The sequence below is a fragment of the Melanostigma gelatinosum genome (assembly GCF_949748355.1).
Source record: "Melanostigma gelatinosum genome assembly, chromosome: 19".
Lineage (NCBI taxonomy): Eukaryota > Metazoa > Chordata > Actinopteri > Perciformes > Zoarcidae > Melanostigma > Melanostigma gelatinosum.
The window spans coordinates 7306575-7323225 of NC_136652.1; the positions used below are offsets into that span (position 1 = coordinate 7306575).

The following is a 16651-nucleotide window of genomic DNA, read 5'->3' on the forward strand; positions in this document are numbered from 1 at the left end:
TGCTTTTCCTTGAAGAAGTACTGCAGAGGAGTTTAATGTCCTATGTTGCAGAGCTGCTTGAAAAAAAAATACTGAAATACATTGTTACTTTGCGTCTCATTTAAACAAATTAGCTGTTGTTGTTGTTAACTGGGTCATGTCTCCACGTGTTCTGTTCCCATTTAAACCTGTGCAACTGTATGCACGTACAGAACAAGGTCTTTGGTCGCAAACCAAACTCGAAAAGAGAAAACCCTGCGAAAGAAAATTGTAGAACATTTTATTTCTTTGACAGTACACTTCAACACAGAACTGAACTTTCCCTGTGTTTTCAAGAACTTAAGACCACAAATGAATCCAACATACGGCAAATGTGCACGTCACATTTTCCAAGTCAGATGAGAAAAGAAGAGTACAATCACCACAGCTGTATGCATAAAACACACACGGCACAAGTAAAAACTCACTTTGGATGACCGACATGACAGCTATATGCTGCTTATTGTCAAAATATTCTCTCCGCCTCCGTGAGATGATGGTCATCGAAAAAGGACATTTTTGAAATCCTCTTGTTTGATGAGACGAGAAGATTGAAACCAGTGTCGTCTCCATGTGGTTAACATAGAGATTGGTCCGGGATGTTTAGCCCAGCTTAGCACAAAGGCTAAAAGACAAGCCAAGAAGCTAGTCAGGCTCCATCAAAAGTACTTCTAAAAGAACACCAGTTACATAGATACCTTGTCTTGTTTATGTAGCTGCAATGCGATCTCATCCCTACTCGTCATATTTTGCCACCTGGGCAGGCCTTTTTGCGTCGCATTTTGATGCAGGGGGTTAGCGCGTGGTTAACATCGTGACACGGTGGCAGTTAGGTTTAGGCAATGAAACTACTTGGTTAAAGTAAAAAAAAAACATCATGGTTTGGCTTAAAATAACTTCACTTCTTATGTAACCTAAGCTACAGGTGTGAGGTGACCCAGTGGCTTGGCGTCAAAAAATAACATCTTTCGATTTTACAAATACGAGACCTCTGAGTAAAAGTCCAGTGTGTTTTTCACCAAACTTTCTGGCTCTTAATATTACGTCAGTTGCTCTGAGCATCTATTAATGACGCGAATGAGTTTGTCAGATCAAAGTCTGGTGCGTCTAATACACTCTAAAGAGCGCCTTGTGCGCCGGTGTCAAGACACAAAGGGCCACTGCCCAAGCGCCGTCTTTGATGCCTTTTTTATTCATTTAAAATGAGCTCATTCGAGACCAACAACATCTAGGTGCAGTGATTGTAGGCAGTAGGGCTGAGGCTTTTTATTTAAAAAAGGGGAAGGAATAAAAGCCAGCAACTGGAAAATTCACAGCGCTGAAGCGCAACAGGCCTAACTTTCCCTCCAGTGGCGGGTGTTTGTAGAATGCATGGTCACTCTGTTCTATTGCCTGCCCCGTTAGCAAACTAGGCTATTGGTGTTTCCTTTGCTAACGCAGAATTGAGTAAACTAGCTGTGTGCTAAACAGATGACAACAAGTTAAAGCAGTTTGCTGATTTGTTCAGATTATTCAAAAATAATTACTTGTTAGTCATCATTCGTTGGAATTTTGACTTTTAGAAAAAGTGACAGCGCTAGCATGTAGCACCTCAAATGTCCTGTTGCCAGGTTTAAACCAGAATCACAATGGATCGTTTTGGGGCCCAATACAGAACAGAACCATAGCAAACCTGCCCAAACTTGATGTGTAGGAATTAATTTTCACAATAAGAGACCAGACGTGACCGGCGTACGTTCATACTTGATCAGAATAGACCCAATGATGCGACTGCACACAACGAGTTTTGGAGTTGTTGCACGTTGTATTTTCCCACATTAGACTGAGGCTAAAAGCGGTCCAGTCTTAATGCTAAGCTAGGCTAAACACTTCCCGGGTGCACAGAGATAAAAAATAAAATCAATCTTGGGTGACACGAGAGAGAAACGAGCAAACTTCCACAGAGTGTTTCTTAAATATTATGGCACAACTTGTCTACGCACACCGACAAAATAACCATTCAGAAATCAGTAAAGCATATCTCAGTCTCGTACTGCATATGAATGAAGCACAAAGTAGTCCACGTTTTTTTACACAATCACTCAAAGAGCACATGTCACCGTTGCACCCAAGAATAATACAGAGAACAGCTAGCATAGTCTTCATCATCCACTGTTATTGTAATTATTAGTAAGTGTTTCCCAAAGTTGTGTTTTTTGAGACAGCCAACACAAAGGACAGCACTGTGCCAGTTCTTTGGCAACAATGACCTGATTAAGATTAACACCTTCTACGAAACTGACACAGGGGAAACAGTACACCTTAAACCTAATGTTAAGGTTACTAAAATGCATTACAGCAAAACAATATTTAAACAAAACAAAAAAAAGGAGGACCTCACAATAACTGTGATATACAGAAATACTGACAATGACTCCAAAGGATTTTCAGGGACAAACACACTGTGACCATCTGGGCCTTGCTTCCAGTAGAGAACGCTCTTGAGGTAATCCCTTCAGGGATAAACAGACAGTAAAATGTTCACTTTATTTTGGAAAAATTCAAAGAATTCAGATTTTTAAAACAATCTACCATAGAAAATAATAAGGGCCTCACGCATGAAACAATAAAAAAAACACTACATTTCCTGTTATTACTGTATGCACACACACATACACGCACACACTTATTTTGTCATATTTCCACGTGTACGGTACACTAAACCACGAAACAACGTTGAAATGTAGGCGTTATTACAGAGAGATACTGTGGCTTACATTCACATGGTTTCTCTGAATGGGTGAGGAGTGTATGCTTCCTGTGCTCCACAGATGGCGGCGGGGTCAGGTGGGAAACTACAGGCAAAAAATGGAGGCACATTCCTCTCCTGAGGCAAAGGGGGGACTTTTTCTTTTCTTTTTTGACTTTTTCCCTTTTTTTTCTCTTTATTTTTTCTCCCTTTTTTACGACAGACTCTCACACCTCTTCAGCAAAGAATCCGGGGGCCTGGGGTAGTAGCCGGTGGTGCAGGGCTTGTCGGGAGAAAACCTGGGGAACTTGTAATCCAGAGGGAGATCTAGAAAGAGTCAAATCAAATAAGGGAAAGTCAAAATGCAGACCGCCTGAACGTTTAATGTACATCTGCTGCTGAGAAGCATCAGCAAACGATGGAAAAGCACACTTTGTTCTAAACAGCAGGGAGTAATCACCCAGGCCAGGGAATGTTGGACTCATTCGTGTTTGATCTTTTCTCTCCGAAAAGAGACAACTCTGGCATAAAACAATCATAAATACCAGACCTGCAAACTCGGGAGATGATAACGTCACAGTAAAAACAGAACATCTGTAGGGGTAATATTTCTAATTTGAACATGTAAATAAAGCAGTCTGGTCACTCCGAGATTAAAAATGAAAAATATGTCGGTAAATTACTACAACAAACTTTTATTTTGTGTTGATTTTGGCGGTACCTGTGGACAAAAGCGGTAGAGTTTCAGAGCACCATGTATCCCTTTAGAAAACCTCACATTTTTATCCACACCTCCACTTCTTTCACTTTTCTTATGTCCAAACTAGTCAACGCATCCTCGTACCACGGTTTACATCATATCCTACAAAAGATTGTGGTTTGAGTTCAAATAAGTATGTTTGAAGTTGAGGCAAAAAAGCTCTTGGTTAGGTTCGGGTAAAGATTGCGGTTTGGGTTTAAGAGTACCTGATATGGGCATATTGACTTGATAGTACTTAACAAAAAATTGTGCATATGTTACATTTCTGTTGACCTTTTTTTTTTAAATCCAACCATCATTTTCATATTGGCAGGCTTGTCGGCCCTTTTCTGAGTGTCACCATTCAGAAGAAGATCAGGCTTCTTGTCACTGCCACCAAAAAAATTCAAGATATCAAAATGGGGGTTTCCCGGCAACCGCTGTAAACACCTGCATTTTGCAAGACGATTGCAACAACAGCACAAAAAGGTGAACCACAGCAGACCAACAGGGTTGTTTTTTTATTTTATTTTCCAAGTTCAGACTCAAACAAATGACCCCAGTGTGAAAACAGCCCAAAGGTCATCGTTAAATGGGAGACTGGTGCCATTTTCCCAGAACCGCTCTGCAGACGAGGTGGTTAATTCTAACTTTGGCTCCACATGTTAAGTGCTCGTTTTGATTCTTGTGAGTGTGTCTGTGTTGAAATGATGGGGAGAATGTTTGATGTGGGAATAGAGATTTTTAACTGCTGTCTTAACAGCGGATTGGTTTTTTCCCCCTGATTTCCACACCACAAGTTTAGTTCTCAGTCATGTTTCTGTGCCCCATGTGGGTCCATTTACAGGAATACACTGGCAAACAAATTCACATTGCTTGGTTGAAGAAAATAAAACATGAGTTTTGATTTCTGTCCAGATGTTTAGGGGCTGAGGAACATCAGTGTGCAGTAAATTCTCCTTTATTCACTGAACCGCATTAAAGACCACAGGCTTATGTGAGAGCAACATATTTATTCCAGATTTGCCCCATTTTATAATAATAAGACACCTTTATGTTTTTATGATCAGGCAAATCATTTTTCGCCATTTAAACTCAGACAAGACAGATCATCTGATTATTGACCCTGGGCCCGTTTCTGAACAGGTACCACCTCCTCCAGGGTTGTTATTTGGCAACATTAAAACATTAGATCGCGACTTTTCTTCACTTTCGAGGCATTTCATGAGCGGACACAGCTACACTGGACACGGCTACACTGCTGAACTGTTGAGTCCATCTGAGCCTTCGCACAATTTCTAGATCCTGAAGCAGTGGCCTCTTTGCCACCCAGGAGTCAAGCTGAGGACCAGGAGGCCCGAACCTTTTCTCTCAGGCCCCTGAAACTCAGGAACGACCTACCTGAGAAGATATACTCAGCTAAGTCAGTGTCCACTTCTGTTATATAGTTTACCTTGATTTAAGTTGATTCTACTGTCTTATATTTTAATTGATATCTTTTTTTAATTATTTAACATTACACTGGCCTGTTTTAATTATGTACTCTAGTCTTTTTTTCTATTTTTTATTTATTCTAAAGCTCTTTCTAACATGTGTTTCGAGGAATGCGAGAACGAATTATAACCGTTATTATTATTTGGAGCTTATTTTTTTTGCTTTTCACATCTCTATCAAACCACTTCAGATCTGCAACACTGTCTGTAATTTCCTCCGGCGTTTGTCGTCTCCTGCTGCCACCATACCTGCTATGTGCTCGACACTAGGGATGGCCATGGTGCTGTATTTGTGAATGCTGTGGCAGCACCAGGTCAGTTTCTGGCTCTCCTCGTCTGCTCCTCCGCTTCTATGTACGTCGACGAAGTAGGAGCCCCACTGCTTGGACACATCGGAGGGCGACTTCATGCCCTGCTCCTGTCGAGACAGTCCACACACACACAGACTAAACTATGTAAACCGTGCCGAGATACATTTGCAGACATGTGCGGACATGATAAAAAGGAGGTGAGAATTCCACCGTTAAGACTTCAAAACCTACTTTAACCCCGGCAGCTTCGAGGGTTATTCTGACTACTGCATGCATCATTATTTCTGAGAAATCCCGCCCCCCCCACACTCTCTTACCCGCAATCACTCATACAACATCAATCCGTCTCACACACAGAAAAAGAGTTGATGGTGTTAAAAGATAGGATGTGCTAAGACGCAAACCACGCAAACCAAAATTATACATCCGTGTCAGCGAATGTCATCAGGAACTGTTGCTTAATATTCAAGAGAATCGTTGGGAGATTTGTAAGAAATATATATATATATATATATATATATATATATATATATATTTCTGAATGTGACATTTGAGGAGGAACCAGAAAGCAGAACAAAGACATTTCTGAGGATGGGGAATTTCTCTCAGCATGCTGAAGCAGAAACCTCTGACCTACATGTAATCCAACCCAGATGAGGGGGATCAAGCTCGTCACAAAATGCACTGCTTTACGTGACCGCCTCCTTCAAGCGCTCCACTGCAGCATTACGGGTAAGTGCATGCAATAAATAACAGGAATTGGAGCACCGGTGGTATCGCCACGCTCCATCAGAGATCGTGCTGATGAATGAGGAGGCGAAGACAGGAAGAGGAAATCTGTTTCATTGATATCTCATCAACCATCAAGATTTCATCTGGTGCCGGTGTCGTTTTGGTACATTTCAGCAGCTTTCTGTATTTTAGCAAAAAAAGACAGTCCGCTACTGAAGATGCGCTGACTCCTCACTTCTTGACAACATCCTGCTGGTTAAAGTCCTTATCTGCTCTGTGAGACAGAGGGCAGCGCTGACTGATGTTGTATCTTCATTAAAAAAAAAAGGTTAAAAGTCTATGTGCTAGAGACAGAGTTATCTTCTTTTTATTTTATTATTTCACACGTTCCTCTTCCCGGTCAAAGCGTGGCACCTACGTTACCCCACAATGCAACTTGAGCGCGGACAGTTCAACTGGCGTCTGGGGTGCGTTAGCGGCTAATGTAGCCTCCAGCAGAGAGGAGGAGCGAGCTGCAGACCTACTGCTAAACGGAAACAGCTGCTTCGGTGAACTCACCTCAAACTTTCCCTTCTTCTCCAGCGGCTCCACTTGGGCCTCGTTGGACATTGCCGCGTCACTCTTCGGGACACCCTCCCCCTCCATTTCCTCCACGATCATCACCGTCTCCCACTTCCCAAAGCTGCTGGCAGGGAACATGTCCGACCTCATGCTATCTCCAAAATACACTACCTGCAGGGTAAAAAAAGACAAAGAGGACAGCTTGTTTACTTACAACAGCTTTAAGTGCTGCGGTAAAGAGGTCTTCTTCTAGCAGGAGTCAAAGTCAGCTGCCATATGTCTTATCCCCCCCACGGGATGAACTAGACCAGACACGATGAGTCTGCAAAACTCATCACAACCTCTTTGACCATCACATCTCTTTTGTCTTGCGCATCTGGAAAGAAAGGCAAGCTGTACTCAAGCTGCAGGCTTTACTGAGACAAATTAGGAAACTGAAGAGCAGGCGCGCACACACAACGCTCGAAGCTTAAAATCTCATTTCAACAACCATTTGTAAGTTCTATTAAAGTATCATTCTGTGGTTTTCTCAAATTGTACCTCCTTAAAGCTGCACGAATCAATATATTTGTATTAACAACGGATCAAATGACTCTGTGTAAGCTGAGAGTTGCTGCTCATAGTGATGCAACCACAGTGATATATTGATTTCTGGGCTAGGAAACCAACCAAATATTAATTCCAGTTCAAATACATTAAATAGTGCATGTTCAAAAGTACACCGCATTCTAAAATGAGGCCTTTATGCCTGAATGTTATATTCCGGTTGTAGCTCGAGGCTAAAAGTTGTAATAGTTCCATCTCCCCCCCCCAAACAAAGCCAATATCGTACTGAATACGTAATGAAATCTGAAGACCTGAACCTTGCATTGAGGCTCCCTAATGCGTGCAAAACCTAGCGGTGTGGGATTACATCCAAATGAAAATTATGTTCTTCATCATCACCTGAAATCTCTGGGAGGAACTTGATAACGCAGAATCACCAGCCATCACAAATAGGGAGTACACACATGCCTGTGGAGAGGATGCACGTAAGGCATTCCAGCAGCTGCGTCCCATCCCTCCCCCTCACGGAGCTGTGCTGCGTCTGAGGCCGGCCCTTCCACATGTAAACAAACAGACGGGCTAATCGGGTCTGCTGCGGGCCGGGGGCCCGTGGGGATGGGGTGGGGGCCGCAGGAGAATCACATTTCCACCAGACTATCACAGAACTGGCACACAGCTGGTCTTCGTATCCCCCCCGCCACCCCAAAAAAAAAATCCCTGCACGTCTCGTCGCTCAGCAGTGCTGCTTGCCAGAGTCATGGGATCACTACGATAAATATTTACAGAGGCCAAGGATTCCAGCACGGAGGCAACGCGTGACAGAAGAGATTCATTGTGTATGGGTACAGTTACAGTGAGTCAGACTGCAGGACGGTCAGACGCTTCTCTTGCAAACACTTACGCACAAGATGACTCTGTTCGTTGGTTGTATATGCAGCCTTGAGATGTTGTCTTTAATCCTTAACGCTGATCCGATGCGCCAGGTCTGAACTCAGCATATGTGTGTTTACATTTCAATGTAACCTGCCTGATGGGATAGTGATCGGATATATTCCGTGGTCAAAGGAACGACTCTGTTTTAGCTGCTAACAAAGCTCTGCTAATTCGGTGATAAACACATTTTTCTATACAATCTTCAAAATACTTTACTTAAAGTTTGTATTTTAAGCAGCAAAATCAGGAAATGTTGGGTTTTCCTCAGCAGTAACTCAACAGGAATCAGAAAGCGGGTCCCAGCTGTGCTCCAGCTCCGGTTGTCTTCCTCTCTTAGCCTTTTCTCTGTGTGAAGGGAAGATGATGGAGACCTACGTTTGATAAATTGTCCTGATTGTGACCACATGATGTCCACACCTCACTGGGATCTGAACTCCATGCGAGCCAGGCCACCTCGGCATGTGGTCCGGCTGATCGGATCCCAATGATCATGGAGTTCACGGACTTGACAGTTAATGCATCCTGGCGTGATCGGATGAGGAAAGTTGTAACTACGGCCCTAGTTTCATTGTTCTCAAACTTCCCTGAGCAGCCTAAAAGTCCCATGCTCCTAAGGTGTTGACATTTACTGGATGGATTCAAATCAACTCCAATATACCGTTTTTCCTCAGATAAACACCGGGGACTTTATTTAACTGAACTGCAGAAGATGACAGGCTTTTATTTGAAGCAGGTTTATATTAGAGGCAGGCCAGGTTATGGTAACACAGGTAAATATCTGAGAACGGATTAATCTGCAAGCAATGTTCTGAAAACAAGGTGTGGCTGCACTTGCATTTTTGAAATTATCCTCATTTTCCAGCAAATTTTGACTTTTGGACTTTACTCTGGAGTTATTGGAAATGTTTGTATCACACAAGTCGGAAGCAATAAGCAGTTCTATTCAATTCTATAACACTAATATTATTAGTGCAGCCTAAACTTTTATCAGCAACCGCACAGAAATACTGGGTTTAAACACAATGAATATGCAAAAAATGCAAAAAAGAAGAAGCTACGCAGCATTGAAATATTTTCGAGTTTGAATGCCAACGTTATGAATGAGGCTCCCGACTATTCGGCACAGCCCTAGAATTGTCTGATATTGATGAGTTTCACACTCTCAATTAAAAACTTAAAAGTTAAACATCATCCTAAGCAACAGGATGCAGTGGGCCTAATCTTGTGGTCAAAGGACGATCCGCTCCTCCCGCAGCCGCCCTATACCGCTACTACTGCCACCGCCTCCAATGGATTGGAGGGCGTTTACCAGTTGCCGCTGTCCATTGACAGAGGGTGCTGAATTAATGTTGCCGTGGCATATTGTGAAGGGAGGGGAGGGGCAGGTATGTGGTCCTTGGCCTCAAGATAGCAATGCGCCAACCATGTGCCTGAAAACACCTCATTTTAAGAGGCATGGCATTTATTACTGATGCAACTTAGGTACTGGCCGCTAAAATGACAACTGCGTAGGTCGGAAACTAGCTTTGTGACAAAAATCCCATAATAATCACCAAGTAAACAGCACTAATCTGGCAGAAATGCGCGCTTTACATATTTGCTTTGCCAACCTAGCGCGTTGCCGGATGACCACGCGGTGGTCTTGTGGAATAAATTAGGGACTTGCATTTTGCTACGCAGTGCTAATGCCGGTCCGAACATGATGCTTAAGACGAGCTGATGTAAACGAGTGGCTGGTGAGGACAGACCAACATCTGGTTTATTATCCAGGAAGCAGGTCACAGATAAGGCCTCCAGATGACATCTCGGTGGTGGTGTAGTTCATCAAGGCTCATTGCCCAGACTGAGTTTTTGAGTCTATTTTTCCGTCCTCCTGCTATCAGAAACGGCCTACTGCAGCTTTAAGATGGCATGCAGTGTGGGCCCTTATCAGCTCATCACTCAGAGGAGCAGTTAAAGCCAGAGCCAGGCCCAGGTAAACAGAGCTGCAGGCATGCAGAGGGGCCTTAATGAGCCCATTGTGCTGCACACTGTGTGGGGCCTGGAGCACAGGGAGAGGGGGGGGGGGGGGGGGGGGCAACGAGACAGCAGGGCAAAACCCCATTTTGTCACTTAGCCTAATTTTCGTATTCGTAAAGGTCGTATTCCTCTTTAGCTGCGGAACATTCTGCCAACAGAATGAGATCATTACACATGTTTTCAATGCATTTCAGACCAGGCAGAAGAAGGCCGATCTACCTGCCAAGTTTTGAGAAAATGGCCAAAAAGTTTACATTTTGTCATAACTTTAAGATCCTTTGACTCGGTATACCAAGTAGGACCAATAGACACGAGATAGGGCATTTTCTTGGCTTGACAGATCAAGTGCCACTTTACAATGTGAGGATAACTAATTTATCTTGACTGTCAAACCCCTTTTCAACAGCAAAACAGCCATGACTCACTGGGACAGTGCAATATCCTGCAATTAATTATCCAAAAAACATCATCAACCCGTCAAACAGAGCATCAACCACTTTTTCCACATTCGGTCCTCAACTGCGACAGCACTGAATCCGAACTCCCCTGTCACTACTAAAACAGCAGAGACACCTCGGAATGATATCGGGCCTGAATCTCCACCACGACCCCACCGGCTTTGAGCGGCGTGCCGAGAGACGATTGAAAGGCTCTCTTCAGCCCACCTGCAATAAGTCCTGTCAGGTGAAAGCGGAGAGAACCGAAAACACAGAGCGCCTCAGGTCAACCCCGGAGGAGTGTTTAAAGCAGCCATAAGTGCAGGTTGACACTGAATTCCACAGGAGCTTTCTCCACGTGGCCGGGGAACAGAGGGGGCATTGAGCAGAGGGCCGGGGGGGGGGGAGGAGCCCGGGATGTGGACGATGACGAGTACCGCTGACTGAACCTGGGCTGGGCTGAAGCAGCTCTGCCTTCGCCTGATCTGTCCCAGCTTTCCTTCTTTTATTATTTAGTCCAGCGGGAGCCATACTACCACAAGCTTCATACTGTTTTCAAATGTCATCATGACCAGGAATGTTACCCGCATCAAACCCCTGGCATGGAACTGAATGAGACTTTCAGATGAAGAGTGGTGGGAAATGAATGTGAGAGAATACACATGGAAAAATCAGATGCATTATTTCATCAGAAAAATAAATATTCAGGAACTACTAAATGTTGGTGGGACATCGGAGAAACTCAAACCCATTTTAGCCATATGCTCTGACTTAGGGCGCTTTCACAAGACAACATTTTAGTTTGTTTTAATCAAACTCTAATCGTACTAACGTGAGTGCGAGAGGACCGAGTTGAACTTCCGCAGAAGTCCAGTGTTTGCGTGACATCTGGGCCGAATAGAACATACAGAATATGCAAAAAAACCCCAGTCCTTTATAAAGTCATTTGAGATAAAAACAGCAGGTCAGCGCTGAGTCAAAGTAAAAACACTTCAACAGACGCATTTAATAAGTCCTCCATTCCCCACAAAGACGTGGCAGCTCTCGAGCCAAAAAAGATACATTCACTACTTCTGCACGCCCCTCGGCTAATTTATTTCATTTCAAACCAGACTAAATACAAAAGAAACAAATTTTCAATTTCACTCTGATTCGGAGCCAAGCGGACTATGGCTTGTTAAAGTGCCCCTAAAGTGCTATCGGGAAGATAAGAACAAAGAAATTAAGCTATCATTCAATTCTTACTCTGTAGCATCCATTATTTTGTACTTCGAGGGAGAAAAGCAGAGAAATTTGGGACAAAAAGGTGGAATTACTGTCAAGTATATTAAGCGACTGATGAATTACCCTCGTCCATCACATGTACCGATCATCTGCCAGTATCAAATAGCAGTAAAAGTACAGCCCTCTGCATGCGCGGTGCATTCTCCCATGACATGTGCAGCCACACTAATGCTGACACTGCTGCACTGTCTGAGCCGAAGGCCTAAAAGCTTTCAGGTAAATTGCGATTACATTAATGGAGTGAATAGATTTTTATAATAATATTTCAGTTAACCAACAGACAGCAGGATAAAGCAAAGTACACCGTTTTTAAACTAAACCTTCTGCTGGTTTCCGATAGTTAGCGGTTACCATGCTTCAGTTTTGTGGGTATTCTTTTTACGGCTGTCACATGACACTAATATGTGTGCCATCCAACAGACACGCATGTTCATTTTCATTTCATAGTGAGTAGCTTGGATCAGTGGCTCCTAAACTTTTGGAAACTGTGACAGCGCTTCATCGTGAATTTTTTCTTTTCACACACATACGCATACAGTACAGTGCTCCTCTTCAGCTCACTCTGGACCTTTGATAGATTTTCCCTACAGATGAGGCATTCCAGTGCTGGGACAGCGAGCTGCCCCTCCCTGCATACAGCCATCGGCCAAGGAGCTTTCACTACACTGTCCAATGTGAGCTCTTGCGGCCGGCTCATATTCAGACTGCCAAAGGGCTCGGATGATTCAGCATTTTTTTTCCCCCAAGTGTAATCACTACTGCATTGTTTGTGCTCTGTGGTGTTGTGTGCCCTGACTTCGACTGAGTAGTTTATTAAATGTGTCTACAAGCACAACACAGTCGTAGGAGATATTTGTGTGGGGGTTTATCTTAGAAATCTTTCAATTACCAACCAACCAATGAGCAACAAGCACATGGGAACTATTATCTCACAAAGCTGCTGTGGCACATTTTAACGATTTTGGTTTTGTATTTCTTTGACCTTCTGTTTTTGGCGTGTCTCAAAAGGTGAAATTAAAAAACGCATTTAGTTTTTTATTATATGTGAAGAAGAGCCAGAAGGTAGAGCTGAACAAATCTTGCAGCTCCCTTGGCCCGTCCCAAAGGCATCCCAGCATAAACTGGCATCCACTTTTAGGGAATTTCATCAAACTCTGATGCGTTGCTTTTAGGGAGTGGCGATCGTGATCGTGATTACAGGGGTTATGACTTAATATATTGCCACATATTTTTTTGATTTTTTAAATTTAATGTTAGGAATACTGTCGTAGTGTAAAGAACACACCACAATGCATAGAATCCGTGTAAAACTTTTTTTAATGCAATCATGCATTTCTCACAGTTCCTGTATAAGTTCAAGCTTACCTGGGTTGTTTTCAGTACTGTATCAGAATATTGCAGTCATGTAAACATAAGGACTGTTACACAGGACTTTCATTAAGCTATGTTCTCTACCTTACCTGAGAGGTAAAGAAAAAGAGCTCTTTGATCTGTGTGGAAACCGTCCCTAAGAATGAACCGCATTGTACATAAGAGGTATGAGGGGAGTTGGCTGCACTATGTGGCGTGTTTCATCGGTGGGCTCCCAGCGTGCTGGCACGCAGCAGCCCCGTCGACAGTCATGCCAAGGGCCACGTTCCTCCTCTCCCTCACACTAGTGTGAATCTGCCTGATATATCGCGAGGCCCTCATCTTATTCAGCCTCTGCCAAAAACCAAAGTTGGAGTCAACCGCAAAGCGAGCCAGAGACGTTGCTGGACCAAAGGTCGGACCGCTCCGCTCCTGTTATTGTACGGAACAAGGCGGCTGGCCTACCTTGGGCTCCGGCTTGCCCGTCATGGTCTTGACCAGCTCGTGGAGGTGCGGCCAGTTGCCCTGGGAGTACCAGCCGGGTTTGTCCAGCGACGGCAGCCCCTCGCTCTCCTCCATGTCGTTCACTGCGGGGAGAGGACAGGGAGTCAGACACACCACAGTTTTTGACCGAACAGCCGGCAGCTACATGACCGCACGGCCTCGAGTCCGCCAGCGCCAAACCTCGACAGCTAAACCTCGCCGCACTCACCAGCCGGCCCACAAGGAGACGAAATAGCAGAGACAGAGTGTGAATTATGCTCCCAATACTCCCAGTGAAGTGTCGGTCTGCTCTCTACAAGGTACATCTCAGGGGTTGTGATGATGAACAGGATAGGGGTGCAGGACAATAATCGTTTTTTTCTGTACTCTGCTTTTCCTTGTGAATTACAGGATAATTTAACCCATTCAGGCCTATGAAAACGACTTCAATAAATCTGCCCGAAAGCGGCTGTGATATAAATTGTATGCACCCTTTGCACTAATTAAGTAGCATCTTGCATTTCAGTATCTCTGCCAGTGATATTAGCTAACGTTACAGCAAGGAAAAAAAGCAACAGATTTCAGGTTTGATGATTGATATGATTTTTATCCGAACTTCCACCGACAAAAAAAGAGCTGTACAAACCCTGAAACCATGCAGGTCCTCATTTATAGCAAGGACACTCTCAACAGAAGACTTCACACAAAGATATCCGAGCTGTTGTTGATGCGTACTGTGTTCCAGCAGCCATCACCACAGCTCGGCAGAGCAGTGGAGACTGGTCCGCATCAGTCCAGCCCCGACTTCACACCACGTGTCAGCCGGGAAACACTTCCAAAAAACCTCATAATTACCCTCTGAAAGTGTCGGAGCCGCGCGTTAAGCCCCGTCATTCTGAGCTCACTAGTAGTGACTGAGGGTTTTCCAGTCGATGGCCACAGGTTCTGTGCTTGCTTAGAAGAAAAACGTGGTTTAGTGAAGAGTCCAGAAAGGTCCAGCTGAGGATACAAGTGCAGTTCCTTCTCGTGTTACTGTTGTGCAGTTAAATAGCTGCACTGTTGTATTGTATGGTTACACAACAGTGACATAGTATAATAAAACTCATGTTTTATCATGTTGCAGCTTGTTTCCAAATGGACTTATTCAAGTTGACTACAGGCATGCTAGCGGTTCTGTGAGGCTGTATTGAGGCACAGCAGTGCTTTATGCTACATGCTAATATCAGCATGCTTACTGGGAAAACGTAAACGATAATGCATACGTGTTTGTCTACGTGTCTATACATTCATTTATTTTTGGATGTGTCCAAGAAATCAAATCAAATCAAAGCGATAAACACAACGTACAGCTGAGGCTGATGTACGGTGACCAGATGTCCCGGTTTGTCCACAATTGTCCCGAATTTCAAGCTGGGTGTCCAGAGCCCCGACAAATATCTGTAAAATATTAAATTGTCCCGGTTTTCGCTCCAAATTAAATTAACATCAATAACAATAATATTAATAATCCTATTTTCAACACTTACATACACTCTTACTCATTATTACCCAATGCAAAAACAGTTCACACTGCATACTACAGACACTGCTTTTCGCTGCAGGCTGACTTGCCCTTACAAACAAAACAAAAAGAAGAAATGTGAGCGATGTTCAATGGTTCAGTCTTCCCTTCCAGTGAGCAGACTTGGCATCGCACTCAAAATGAATTAACGCAGCTCTAATCCAGAGTTATACAGTGCAGACTGTATTCACACAACCGCTCCTCTATATGGCCTCCAACTGCTGAAAAGAGAGAGTTGAGCTGTAAACTCTCGGGATTGAAAATAAATGGTAATATATGAATCAACCACAACAAGTGAATGCATGTCTTCGTCTCAGGACAGCATGACACCTGGTCAATACGAGCTGATGTGAAAGAACAAATAAACTTGCCCAATTGAAATAAATTCCTGAAGACCTTTCCCCCTTTTTTTTTTTTATCGTACATTAGGCGACCAAGCTGACTTGATTTGTCTCCGGTTAGCAACCCCTACTTCTTTGTAAGCTCTGACTAAACTACGCTGTTGCTGAGTTCATAAGCTCCACACCAGTTGATGGAAACGCGTCTAAATCCAGCGAGTCAGACTAATGAGATGATGACTGTCAATATCTTGGGAATCTCAACGGGACAAACCCGGTGAAGTGAAGGCAAAATTTTAAAAAATGTACCTACATAAACACAACCATTTATGATGTATTTGTAATGGCAGCAAGTGCTGTGAAACATCTTTAATTTCCTCGGGATCAATAGAGCATCTTTGTTTGAAGGGGATAATTGCTCCTCTGGGTCTGCTCCGACTGCTGTTTAAGAGCAACAGCAGCCGGTTTGAAGGCAGATCCTCACCCTCACTGACAAAACCATGGCGCTCTTGGGAGTACGGGCCACCACGGGTTCAAAATGAGGTTAAATATGCGATAAATATTGTGACAGAGGAGAGTGAAAGAACAGGGATGAGCACCTGCACATGTGGGAGTGCACACACACACACACACGTGTAACAGCTGTGAATACTCTGGACTTTAAGAGAAAGAGGAATGAGAGATATGTGGTCTGGAGCTGAGCAGCAGCTTTTAAGACATACTGTGGCATTAACTGTCAAGTTCGTTCATATTCTTATTATGATTATTATTATGATTATTATGATTATGTGAAAGTTTGTCTAGTTTGAACAAGAATTCAACCAGATGCCATCCAAAATAGTGTTTAAAAATACTAGCTTACAGCTGATAGCCGCAGCAGTACTTTAAGCCGGCTCAAACTCACTGTAAACTGCTGTGTGGGAACAGACATCTTGTGGGTGCGGGGCATGGCAAAATAAAATTGTAAAATAACCAGCGTTAACACCAAGTCCTGTGTTCAATATATCGTGAAAAGCCTTGTTTTCACCATTCACGGTGTGTCAGGATCCAGGATCCCTGTCTGACCCGGTGTGTGTTTCCCCTGATCTCCTCTCCTCATGTGTTCTGTCATTCCCCTG

The 16651-nt window shown here is 43.7% G+C and overlaps 1 protein-coding gene across 1 annotated transcript in view; it reads right to left on the bottom strand.

The window, feature by feature from the left end:
* Positions 1-964: 964 nt before the first annotated feature.
* Positions 965-16651, bottom strand: part of nt5dc1 (5'-nucleotidase domain containing 1) — a 48626-nt gene continuing 32939 nt past the window's right edge. Inside the window, exons 9-12 of the mRNA XM_079291530.1 lie at positions 13617-13738; positions 6580-6753; positions 5228-5396; positions 965-3073 (exon numbers count right to left, since the gene is read on the bottom strand). Of these exons, the coding sequence (XP_079147656.1) occupies positions 2961-3073; positions 5228-5396; positions 6580-6753; positions 13617-13738 (578 nt within the window). The 3' untranslated portion in view covers positions 965-2960. The remainder of the gene's footprint in view (positions 3074-5227; positions 5397-6579; positions 6754-13616; positions 13739-16651) is intronic.